This window comes from Orbicella franksi, chromosome 2 (genome assembly GCF_964199315.1).
Source record: "Orbicella franksi chromosome 2, jaOrbFran1.1, whole genome shotgun sequence".
NCBI lineage: Eukaryota > Metazoa > Cnidaria > Anthozoa > Scleractinia > Merulinidae > Orbicella > Orbicella franksi.
In genome coordinates, this window is record NC_138146.1 from 20,170,256 (window position 1) to 20,183,317 (window position 13,062).

The 13,062-nt window shown below is 37.2% G+C and overlaps 1 protein-coding gene across 1 annotated transcript; it reads right to left on the minus strand.

Annotated features, from left to right (window-relative positions):
• Nucleotides 1–135: 135 nt before the first annotated feature.
• LOC145478532 (V-type proton ATPase subunit B) lies at nucleotides 136–8,727 on the minus strand. The gene is made up of 16 exons (XM_081456589.1): nucleotides 8,147–8,727; nucleotides 7,934–7,989; nucleotides 6,138–6,236; nucleotides 5,499–5,592; nucleotides 5,194–5,271; nucleotides 4,372–4,453; nucleotides 3,787–3,844; nucleotides 3,544–3,645; nucleotides 3,200–3,297; nucleotides 2,920–3,043; nucleotides 2,398–2,478; nucleotides 2,211–2,280; nucleotides 2,030–2,112; nucleotides 1,774–1,878; nucleotides 1,042–1,171; nucleotides 136–801 (listed from the first exon to the last, which is right to left on the minus strand). The coding sequence occupies exons 1-16, from the start codon at nucleotides 8,229–8,231 to the stop codon at nucleotides 656–658; spliced, it is 1,491 nt and encodes a 496-aa protein (XP_081312715.1). The 5' UTR covers nucleotides 8,232–8,727; the 3' UTR covers nucleotides 136–655.
• Nucleotides 8,728–13,062: the final 4,335 nt, after the last annotated feature.

Below are 13,062 nucleotides of genomic sequence, written 5' to 3' on the forward strand. Positions count from 1 at the left end.
TCACTAGCAAGAGCTGAAGCACAGCCTCGTTCACATCAGTGGGAGCGAATAACGTGTTTTCATGTCCTGCGAGTGCGCTAGGCTTAGGCCCTCATACTGAAGGACTGTGAGAGGAGTACCAGATAATCAACACAGTTAAATTTCCATGTTTATTAAGCAGGAATATATTACATCGGATGATTATCCGTATCAGAAAACCGATTTTTCCTTAAGGAATAAAGGAAGACTAGTCTAATTCCACCCTCTAATTGTCCACGTTTATAATTACTATTTCACGCTTAGGTTTGCAAAAGAAAGCAACACTAATTTCTACTTGTAGCAACGGCCATAATTAGATAATCGTGTCGAAATAGAAATTTCAAATTACAGATTCCTTGATTTCAATTACTTACTGGTTGAAAAAAACTGATGGTTATTTCACAAAATAGCTTTTTCTTCTAGTATGTTACTAATGAACTGATTTCTGTGAAAGAGAGTATAAGTCACCATCGATACGCCCGTGTGATTTCTGGCGGAACCCTCTTCCTTTCTGATATCATTTTCTCTTTTCAATTCAACCTCTAAACCGTAGTTCACATTTCCGGCGTCAATCAGAACTTACAGTCTTTCTCAATTTCAAACTTATTCAATAATTAATAATTGCATTTAAAGAAATCTAATCCGATCCGCCTCTTGCATCCCTCGGGTAGTACTCCGCCAGAATGGATTGTGGGATTCGCTTTAACATCTCTTTGGGGAAAATTCGCAGCAGGGACCAGCCAATGTCCAGGGACTCGAACACTGAGCGATTTTCGTATGTTCCTGAAAGACGAGGGAAGAAATCAATTTAAAACACAAATGATTGTGCTCCAAGCCATAGTTAATATATTCAAGCTGAGAAGTTTGTGATCTCTTCAACTTTTAGTTCAGTGTTTGATCGGCACGTAAGGTCTCCCTAGAGCATCAGCAGGTGATGAGAATTAAACATATAATCATCAGGTAGAGAACCATTTAAGATTAAAACAAAAAAAAATACGAATCAAAAAGCTCTTTTTCTCGTACCTTGTGAAATGAAATTCTTTTCAAACTTGGACAAAAATTCTAAATATAACAAGTCTTCGGATGTAAGAGCCTCTTCTCCCACCACAGCTTTCATGGCTTGTACGTCTTTACCAATGGCATAGTTAGCGTACTGAAAGAGAAAACAACGTAAACACATGTAGCCCACTGAGTCAACAAAATCAAGGTAATAACATGTAGCGAATCACAAACCCAAATAAAGCAACAAACCAATCAAAATTAAACTACCAGGAAAACGCGCATACCGTAGTGAGTCAAGTTTTGATAGGCTCATTTTTTTTTTTCTAGCATGTTTGCTGATTGAATACAACCAATAGTAGAGCTTGGCAAATACCAAGACAAATGTTAACCATTTAAAACGAAATTTAGGTTGAATCTACAGATGTAATGTAGCATTATTTGTTCGCCCAAATTGACTGAAATAATTCTGAAGGTAATTAAAGTCTTAGTGCCAACTGGAACAAACATAAATCTGACTCGAACTGTCCCAATATTCCACTTCATCTCTAGTTCCAGACCCTTCTGCCCATATTAACACGTCCGCGTGGTTCCTAAGCTCGGTTCCAGGTGCTCCGAGTAAATTCTGGTACAGTAAGTATTTTCGTTCAAGACTTTTCAGTTGTCTCGGTTTTGCCAAGTAACTGGTCGATTTTGGACGGTGAGATGGAAAATCAGGTGCTTTAATCGTGAAAAACATAAAAAAAAGTATCATACCAACTGGTTAGAAACGTCAGCATGATCCTTTCTCGTCATGCCTTCGCCAATAGCAGACTTCATCAACCTGGACAACGATGGCAGCACGTTGATTGGAGGATAAACCTGGAAAAAATAGGTTTAGCAGGTAAGAGTAAGATTAGATATTGACGCAACTGCTTATTTTTTTACAGGTCATAACCCCAATCACAACGTAAAATAACTTGTTAAGACCTGTTAAAACCAAACTGAATTATTCGACCACAAAGATTCACACCTGTCTATTGTGCAGTTGACGATCGACATAGATCTGTCCCTCTGTGATATATCCTGTTAAATCCGGGATTGGATGTGTGATATCTGAAACCGTCAGAAAAAGGAGTGTTTAAGACTCGAGACAGACATTTTGATGTACCGCTATTTCACTCAGTACATGTGCTGTAAAAGCGAAACCTTACCATCGTTAGGCATTGTTAGAATGGGGATTTGTGTAATGGAACCATTTCTTCCTTCTACACGCCCAGCACGCTATGATTTAATAAAGAATGAACATATCAATATCAGTCAGATCAGATTGGTAAAATTCACCAAATTTGAACCCGGCATCTTTTATTCCTTAAAGAACAAACAACAAGGAGACTGTACCTCATAAATTGTGGCCAAGTCAGTGTACATGTATCCTGGAAAACCACGACGACCAGGAACCTCTTCACGAGCTGCAGACACCTGCACAGTGAAAATGTATTTAATGTAATTATTTTTATTAAGTGAAACCTCAAGTCTTTTTGTTCAATCATTTGAGATGGCATTAAGCAGTACTTTCCTGTGATGTGGTTCATTTGGAAAACTGAACATCCACATGAAAGTTTGAAAGTAATGTGTCCAAGATACCAACAGGTGCTAGTGTGGAGTAGTTTAATAGCTAAATACATCATCAAGATCAGTGCACACAATAACAAAATAATGCAATTTAGCAGTAATCGGCGTTCTTTCAGTTTTCTGAATTACACAAAGTGGATCTGGCATGTCTGCCTGTAAAAATGATCTCAAGTTGGAACTTTTGGGGTTCAACATCAAAATAATTTTAAACTCTAACATTACACATTTTTCCCCTTCACTCTAATCTGACTGTTCCTGACAGTGGTCTGATACAAGATTAAAACATACCTCTCGCAAAGCCTCAGCGTAAGAGCTCATGTCCGTAAGAATAACCAAGACATGGTTTTCACACTGGTATGCCAAGAACTCGGCTGTAGTCAGTGCCAGGCGAGGTGTGATGATACGCTCAATACTGCAGAAACAAGTTAAAGGCTGTATCAGTTAATAGCTAACACTAAATAAGTAGATATACTAAACTTGATTCAAGAGAATAATTTGAACTTCCATGAAATGAATAAATGAAACCAACAATTTATTAAAGCCTACATGCAAGGAAATAATGTCTTACGTTGGATCATTGGCAAGGTTGAGAAACAAGCAGACATTCTCCATGGAACCATTTTCTTCAAAGTCCTGCTTGAAGAAACGTGCTGTTTCCATGTTGACCTGGAGAGAGTCCAAAGAACATTTAGACAATTCTTGTATTTAAACTATTCAGTACTACCAGTACATTTAATAGCGTTGAGGAAGGGTAAGGGAAACTGGAAGAAGTAGTGCCACATACCCTATTTGTGGTTTGCACAAGTGCTGGTAACACTGACACTTTCTTTTTAAAATTACAGTTAACCTGATAATACATGTACACAGTACACGTGCAACAGTTTTAAAATGTTCTTTATGCAGTCCACTTACACCCATAGCAGCAAAAACAATGGCAAAGTTGTCACTGTGGTCATCCATTACACCCTTTTTAAACTTCACCAAACCTGCTTGACGACAAATCTGGGCTGCAATCTGATATAGAACACAAACATGGTCACACAAAGCTTCAATTTTATTGATTGAATACAATGCATGAAAGAGAGAACAATTTAAATATAATAGTTGACAATAACATCATTTGCAGATAATTTGCTACTGGCAATGTTAACTTACATCATTGTGAGGCAGACCTGCTGCAGAAAATATGGGGATCTTTTGGCCACGAGCAATGCTGGAAAAAAATTGTCAAAACAAATAAATATATAAGTACTGTCTTTGATGAAATCTTTATAATCACAACTGTAGCCTGTGAACACAAATGGATATCTGGCTACTCTTTGAAATCCATCTGCAGCACAGTCTATAAAAGCAGTTATGATGAATTCATCTCCGTTACTACTAGAGATGGATATTTTGGGAATTACATTTACTGGAACTGAAGAAAGTAAATTTTACTGTTTAAATGAACCTCCCAATAAGGAGAACCCTGATCACCTGTAAATATGTTTTAAAAACCTTGAAAAACTGTCTCTTTACCATAATTATACATTCATCAGTGTCGGGAAGATTTGACATTAGGGCGATACCCAAGAGTTGATGATTTTTCTTTTTTCTTACAACTAGTACAACTGATGCATGTAATTTGTAATGAGATGATGATCAGTTATAAGGATTTACTGTAAGAGCTTGGAACAAAGAAAATACACTGGCTGCACCACCATTAAAACCCACTTCACCCCACAAAGTGTTCACCCTAACCTGTTCATGGTATCAATAGCAGAAATCCCAGTTTGAATCATTTCTTCAGGATAAATCCTGGACCATGGGTTGATTGGTTGACCTGTGCATGAAGTAAGGAGAAGCACATCCTTCAATTGATTTAATGTACCGGTAATGATTATTGCAGTTGAACTATGCACTACGTGTTTGTTCTATGCAATACAATTATGTACATGAATATTCACATTTTATTAAGCATACAGGGATGCATACTGGTACATGTATGTACTGTATAAATATAAAAATTACATTTCAATTGCCAACATGTGCATGATTCACATACTATATAATACAATCCATGTATGTTTAAATTATTCAGTATGACATAGTTCAATGACTCTCCCTGCCATCAGGGTGGACTACAAAAACACTGTAATAGTTAGCACGCTGGACTCTAGATTGAATGGTTTGGGTTGTCAGAGGTACAGCCCTGGCCTGCATTAAAAGTGTATCGTGATCTTAGGCCAGACACTTAAGTGTCAGAGTAGCTCTCTTCACAGAGCTGTATAAATGCGTACCCACGAATCTAATTGTTGGGGCTACATGTACATTGTAACCCTGCAATGGACTAGCATCCCATCCAGGGGGGAGTAGAAATACTCCAACAGAAACCAGGAATTACCCCTGGTGGTACATGCGTGGACCACTTTTAGTACTGTGCGTGTACTACTACCAGATGTAAGTTCTGAACAATATCAAGTAATTGTGGAGAGAAAAATTGAATTGAGTCTTGGTTTGACAAAATGTAACACAGGCAAAATTATTTTGTCAGTGTAACATTTCATACATAACAATAACCACCTTGAATATCCAAAAAATCTTCTGCCATGACTGCAGGGCCTTTATCAATTGCCTTTCCAGATCCATTGAATACACGCCCTAGAAAGCCAGATTAGAAATTGTAAGTACATGCATGTACATCATAGATTGTTGGCTGAGACTATCATATTTGTTATATCTTAGGTTATTTACAAGATAGAACATGTAATTTCTACACTTCTAAACACTTAGAAATATTCAGATCTTCCCAAAAAGGGGTTGATGTCTATAAATCTACTACATGTACAGACATACTTGTACACAACAAAAAAGAATGATCTGCTCACCTAACATGTCTGATGACACAGGTGTCCTTAAAATGTCTCCTGTAAATTCACATGTGGTGTGTTTAGCATCAATACCTGATGTTCCTTCAAAAACCTGTGAAAGAAACATGGATGTTAACATTACACACAGAGCTACATGTTTGGCATGAATTATAAATGCAATAAATAGAAACAGAAGTGTAGCAGCTCTTGTAAGCTTGTAATTCTCTACATTGTTAACAACTGTTATAGTTTTAGGGTTAGGGGCTTTGTTTCTGTTGTTCGCTCTATTGTTCTCTCAAAAGGTAGCTTTAACAGCTGCTAAGGAGACTAAGCTTTGCTACTCCTACTTGATGGGATGTTACATGTATTCCATTCTGGGTTATCTCTACATGGTATGTTGCCTATTGATTAATGAAAACTAACTTTCCAGCATCTGTGTACCTAGGTAGTGTCAGAACAGCAAACTGCCGCAGACAATCCACAAAAGATTGGGGATAACTTGTACATGTATCATATCCGGGGAATAGTAATGCTCCAATTCATGGTAGACTTATAGGCCACAGCTTTAAGCTGTGGATTCTAGAGAGTAAAAGATATCCTTGATGATCCAGGCTAAGATACAGGCTTTACCAATACCATTCTAAAATTCTACAGTACCTGTACTACAGCTTTCGATCCACTGACTTCCAATACTTGACCACTCCTTTGTGAACCATCTTGAAGTGTTAATGTGACAATCTCTGCATACTTTGGAAACTAAATGACAACAAAACTAAGATTAAAATAATATGAAGATGATGAAGAGATGTCCACTAGTACTAACAACATGGAGCACAATTTATAAAGCCCATCGAGTTTTGAGATCAAAATTGTCCTTTTCTGTGATTTTCTTCGTGGCTCTTCAATCATTCTCTTTAAAGGAATTTGGTTTTCAATCAAGATGACTAGGCCTTCATTCCAATAACAGCTTCCTAACAAAAGTAATCACGAGTACACCTATAGTGTAAGCTTCGAAAAGAAGCTCAAAAACTGCCATAAGTGCATCAGAAACTAAGCTTGTTTAATAGGTGATTTGCTTTATGGTGTCATTTGACTACAAGTACCAGAATCCTTTACAATTATTTTCTTTTTCTCGTGCTAATTGGTGCAATTGCCATTTAAACTCTAGTGTAATAAGTGATAGAGGAGAAATGAAATGGATTCTGGTAGTTGTAGTCAAATGATGACAACATGCAAGTATGCTATTGCTGTAAGAAAATCAGTCAGTGTAAAATGCAGACTAATGGTAAAATGCAGACTGCAGACCAGGGGTAAAATGTGTATTTGCAGTCTGTGTTTTACACTGACCGGTATTTAAGAAAGACAAGAAAATACACATACCGGTAATTTAAGTACATAAAACTGCAAAAGAACTAAGTTATGCCTAACAATCGAACATGTCAGATTATCCAACATCATCCAGGACAAATTGGTAACATGATCAAATAATACTTTGAACGAGGAGCTGAGCAATTAGAACTGTTTTAATGTTTTTTAGGCCATTGGAGACCCAAGGTTTGCATAGTTTTAATATGCTATTAGGCCCTGGTCAAACAGACTCGCAAGTAGTCGCAAGTAGCCACAAGTTGAACTTGCGTAGAGACTTACATTGGGTGGCCAAATGGACTCACAAGTTTCCTCGCAAGAACGCACAGGTTGCAAAAAAAACCATTTCAAGGCAGACATATCCTGTATTTTATTGGCTAATAATAGGTTAATGGACATCACTCAACTTGCGTTGACTTGGGTTGGGTGGCCAAACGGTAAAAAACTTGCGTCGACTTGCATGCAAATTTGATCTCGACCAAAGTGAGTGCAAGTCATTGCAAGTCATCACAAGTCAATACAAGTACACGCAAGCCCTGGCCAGACGGAGTCACAAGTAGACGCAAGTTGAGAACTTGCGTCTACTTGTGACTCTGTTTGGTCAGGGCTTTAGAACTTTCAGAAACTGATCAATACTGTAACCAAAATTTTGGAACATGCACCACTGCAAATATGAAGTAGAATAGTCACATACATACAACCCTTAGCAAATTAGATAACTGCAAGGCTAAAAATAAATGCTTTTGTAAATTTCGTTCTTGTTTATTACTTTGCTTTGATTTCCTGTGGTTTTGCAAAATACATGTACCGTATAAGTATTAAATATACCAGCAAAGGATATCAGATAACAAAGAGCAAGATCACCTCAATAATGCCGAAAAGTATTAGTTTTAAATGATTATATCGTATTTAAAAAAATTACATTAGTTTTCGACATCCTGTACATGATCAAAACGATTAAAAGCGAATTCAATTAAGCTCAAGTGCAGGTATTAAAAATTTAGCAAAAGTGTAACATCGTTTTTAATTCATGACCGTTGATCTCGATTAGAAAACGACGTTTCAGTCCTTGTAAACTCATATCATACCTTGACATCGTCCAAGATCACCAACGGCCCGTTTACACCAGAAACCGTTCTGTAAGCTGAAAACAAACACATCAAAACAGGTCATCAACATGTGACCAAGAGACGTAAGCTCGAGGCGAACATGAAAACTTAATCAATCTAGGAACAAATATCAAGACGGCAAGTAATCGAATGACACTAGCTATTGCTTAAAAAGGACTTAAAACAACTGACTTAATCTTGGCTGTGAAATATAGTCTCTTGTCACAGCTGCAGCGTGTTCTTTCGATGCTCCGTTTTCACCCGGTGTCGGCGCCATCTTGGAACTGACTAGTTGCTTCACTAACGTCACATGACAGTGTCCGTAAATGATTTTCAGGGTGGGGAGAGTAGGGTGAGACGCTTAAAAAAAAAAAAAGAAAAGAAAAAAGAAAAAGTCGCGTTCGGCGCAAAACTTCCTTGAAAAGTTTGAAGAATTTCTAGGAAATAAGGAATTTGTGAAATTTCCGAAATACAAACCATTCAAACCAAAATTCCAGAAATTCAGAGAGGAAATTCAAATAGAAAGGAAAACCCTGGTAAGAAATGTGGGTATACGTTTATTATGGCTGGATATTGGCCTCGGTTTTTTTTTTTTTTTTGGCGAGTTTATGGACCTCGACTCCGTCTCGGTCCATATTCTCGCGAAAAAAGGACTTGGCCAATATCCAGCCATCTTTACCCCACACTTGGTCAATAGCCCATATATATTCGTTTCTGTCATGTCAGTTTCATTTGTTCACACAACCCCAACTCCAAACGTAAAACAACTAATACAAAAACCAGCCATCCAATGTTTTAATCGCAATACGATAACTGATTCAAAGAAGACTGACATTTTAAGTTGTGGGCTACTTTATAATTGTTGCTATCAGCCCAGCCAGTGGTTGCGCCCAACAGTTTAAACAGTTGGGAACTCGACTTTGACATTTATTGGACACATTTAACGTTTAAGAAGAAAACAACAGAAAATTGAACAATGTGAATAAATGATTTAGAGAGACTGGCTGACGTATTTCAATCAAAGCAATGCGACCATTTTTTAACGTAGCTTCGATCGATCGAGTTAAATTTTGACATGGTTTTTTAATCTCAGAAAAATGATTTTTTCTTAATTGTATTCATTGGCCTGGATGTTATGGGTATGTTTATGTTTAGATGCAGTTTATAATTAATGAATTCATATAAGTTAACTCATAACAGATCATATCATACAAAGGATCAAAAATGAGGAAAAGCCGTTCAGGGTATACTGAACGTCAATATTTTTTCATAAACGTTGTCTTGTGTCTGATGGTAAATATCAACTTTGTAAACATTCGTTGCTTTTTCCTTCCTTGTAAAGACTGTAAAGGGCTCAGACAACTTATTTTGAATTTTACGTTTTACCTTTCCTCTACGCGATACCGCTGAATTTTACTTTGATACAAATAGCGGCTATAAGCTTAGGAAAGAGTTGGCCAATCTTATTTTAAATGAAATTTCGGCATTCCTCTGAACAGTGCCCTTGTTCGCCGCAGAGGGTACCTTGTTATATCGGAAAGTTGTATAATTTTTCCTTGTGTATAATTTGAATTCAGGCCCCGGTTGTTCAAAGGCTGCCGAGTGGATAGCGCTATCCACCGGATAGATCACCATCCAGTAGATGAATGTTAAAAAACCAAACCGCGTTATCCGTGGGATAGTGATTTATCCGGTGGACAGTGTTATCCACCTTTCGAACAACCCGGGCCAGAGACCCGTTTCTCGAAAGCCCCTGAATCTTTTCGGGCCCGAAAAGCCATTTTTAGTTAATCGGTATTTAAATACAGAGAGGTGTATACGCAAACGTGTGTTCGCATTAAGAATAAATGAATATAACAGCTGTGTAGTCAAAAGGTTTGAAATTTTGCGGCTACGGCTTTTCGGGACCTTCGAGAAACGAGCCCCTGGTGATCTGTCTTAGTATGGAACTCTTACGGAACATCTGTTAATTTGTTTTTCTTTTTGCAGCTTTTGGTAATGGGACATTTAATTGTAATAAATAAACAGCACTCCTGCGAACATGTATGCTTAATTTTTGCTTCCTCTTTTTTCCGAGTTTAGTGACTTACGTTATCGCGGGGAATCAAGTCTTTTTTTTTTTACTCTGTGTACAAGATAACGGTTGTCAAAATTAAAGATAGGCCATCGATGGCCCAATATACTAAACAAAAAGGCTAGGTGTTAAATGCTGTAGGTGTTTTAATAAGGCGCGGGCCCTGTCGAAAATGGTAATTTAATTTCAAGGTAATTGAATAAAGTGGGGCTGAATATTGCAGTCGTAGCCGACCGAATGACCGGTGATGAAACAGATTTGTTCTGCTTTATTTATTTTAATTTTTATTTATTTATTTATTTATTTTTTTGTCTGGAGCCGGGCGGTACCCGAGGTTCAGTCCTGGCCTGCAAGGGGTTTTTGTTGAATAAAGGCTAGGAAAAAGAGATAATCATCACATTCTTTCTTGACTTCGAGTAATTATTTCTTTTACAAATAAATCGTCGCGGGTGAAGTGAGAAGACGCAACCTCTTTCATGAGTGATTTATGACAGAATGGAAGTAGGGACTGCTCGAGGACTGCTTCATGAAGCTCGCGCAGAGTAAACCGAAGACGTTTTAAGTAGTTTCTGGTGAAGTGAGTCCCCAAAGACTCAAGGCGACCATTTTATATCAGATCATATTTTAGAAATGATCAACAAATGTTGACCAGGGCGCGGGTGTATATTACGTGATAATTTACCTGTTTGCATTACAAAATTTTTTATAATTTCGCAGTGATCACTAACCATGAGCAAACCTTATATAAAAGAACACCCATAGTTTCATCAAACAAGAGCTTTAGAAAAAGCAGTCTTTGAGTCTTAATACACTAGAAATATTCTATAAACAAAGGCAAAATTTAATGTCATCTTCCAAAGACAGAGGTACTAACCTATTTTTGTGAAGAATATGCAGTTAAAACAGCTTAGTCGAATCTACGCCATCGTATTTCTAAACTATACCGGAGGGGGTATGCAATAAATTTGTTTTTCCTTGCGAATTTTCCCACAAGAAACAGTTAAATTCATTCGTGGTGCCTCCATTCAGTTGTGGGTTAAAAAAAAAGTTATTAAAAAAAAAGAATAAAACGACAAAACTTATAACAGTAGGATTTCAAAAGAAAAACTCGAACAAAGAAGATAATCAAGTCTCTTTTCAAACATGGGCACGTGTACCTTTAGTTAATTTTCAACAATACAAGTTTGATCAAGCTCATCTTAGTATTAAGACTGTTTTATATCCTTTATTGGCTAGGATGAAACCCTTAAGTCGAGGAGTGTTCAAATGAATTTACTTTGACAGAAGTTTAGTTGGCGCAAATTAGGTTCTGTTTGAAGTAGCCATTTTTGGCTGGAAATTCATTTCTGAGCCTGTCGTTCACGAAATCACGTCTAGAATGTGGACAAAAAAAAAAACAACAACATAATCAGCCGCCCAACTATCGACTCAAGTCAATATTGACTTTTATTTTCACCTGACAAAAAATAAGCAGGTTTTGGATGGATGGAAGGCACCGGTCTCTCCGTTGCATACCGCATTTATTAACTGTAAAAAAAGAAGTAGTTAAGGCTATAACCTTTTTAAACGTTCTGCATCGCTGGTGAAATTAGACACTCTTCTCTTTTACCTGAAGAACATACAGAAGTAATCGATTTGTTTTCATGAATTAAGAACACTTGATCGCACGTGCCGCCATACTTCTAGAATCACCTGCTGCACTGTTTACTTGGTGTAGTCTACACACAGTCGTCGATTGCCAATAAATTCATTTTCGCCGTTTACTATATTGTTTTCATAAGACGCTCCCAGTTTTTATTAAACCATCAATTACTATGACACTTTAGAGCTAGCTTCATTTGGTTTGGAAATGTTCAATTTACTTCAGCTTAGATCATTGGTTCTCTTGCTCTCATCAAACAATTGTAACTGATTGCGTATTTACGGCAGTTTGTGCTCGTAAAAAGACTATTTCCTGATGAAAGTCGTTTTGTAAGTAATGACACAAGTATTATCCGTTTTGGGCGTTTAAACTCTTTGATGGTAAATCTTTTTTCAGGGTGACTGCAATTTTAGATAAAAGCTGGATTTGTCGTCGATTTTCTCAGCATACTAAGCTTTTTCAGTGCTGACAAGGATTTCGCAATAGTACTTCTCCGTTTTCGTTAGATACTTTTATTATCGCTGTGTTTACGTTAAAAATTTTCATACGCTACCGCCAATCTTTATGAAATAAATGTAATCACCAATTAATAGTTGTTCATTTTACGGACAACTTCGAAAAGGGTTCCTATTCTCATAAGACCTTTTTCGGGAAAAATTTGACAAAATTGATAGAATGGCCAATTTTTTTCAGCTGGAAAATGTGAATAATGAAATACAGACCTGCAGGGCGTCACGGTGTAAACCTGTACAGTTATGAATGCGATTGTAATTTTTCCAAACGGCGTTCTTTTATATAGGATTTCTATACAAAAAGGTATTAATAAGGGAAGGTCGTAAAAGGCAGTTTGCAGGGCGTCCGACCATTCTGCTTGAGTGAAGCTTGAGATGTAAAATACTAAGCTAAGCTGAGAACCAACAACAGCATTAGGTTCGATTTTGTTAAAAAAAAAAAAAAGGTTTTCTTCCATTCTACAATTTGAATAAATTACCCATAGAAAGCATAACCAGTTCATTGATTAAAAAAACTTTCACCTTGTCTGCTCATAGAAGCCACAAAAGTTCCACGCCAAACTGGCGGCAGCCATTAGTCAGTGCTTTTGTCCAAAACTCAATTTCCAAGCTCCTTTTTCAGCACTGTGCATCCGATAATTAGCGCCGTTTTTACAAGGATATTGCTCTTCCACAGCCTGTTATTAAAACCAAAAAGGCCTTTAATAAGCGCACATATTTGTTTGCTTGTAAACGAGAAAACTGATTATATTATGTGGGATAAGTGTGTGGGTAATAGGCCCTGCAAGAAAACGTTGCAATCTCGTTTCGTCGAGTTCTGGGAAAGCTTGAAGTGAAAAAAAAAAAGTTGATTCATCCTCTTTCTCGATACAAGAGGCAC

Bases quoted from the DNA above. Each gene is read 5' to 3' on its own strand.
- LOC145478532 (XM_081456589.1), bottom strand. From the start codon at position 8,231: ATGGCGCCGACACCGGGTGAAAACGGAGCATCGAAAGAACACGCTGCA. The intron at 3,845-4,371 runs GTTAGGGTGAAC...ATTTTTTTCCAG, and splicing joins GCTATTGATACCATGAACAG to CATTGCTCGTGGCCAAAAGA. The intron at 2,479-2,919 runs GTATGTTTTAAT...TTCACTGTGCAG, and splicing joins ACGCTGAGGCTTTGCGAGAG to GTGTCTGCAGCTCGTGAAGA.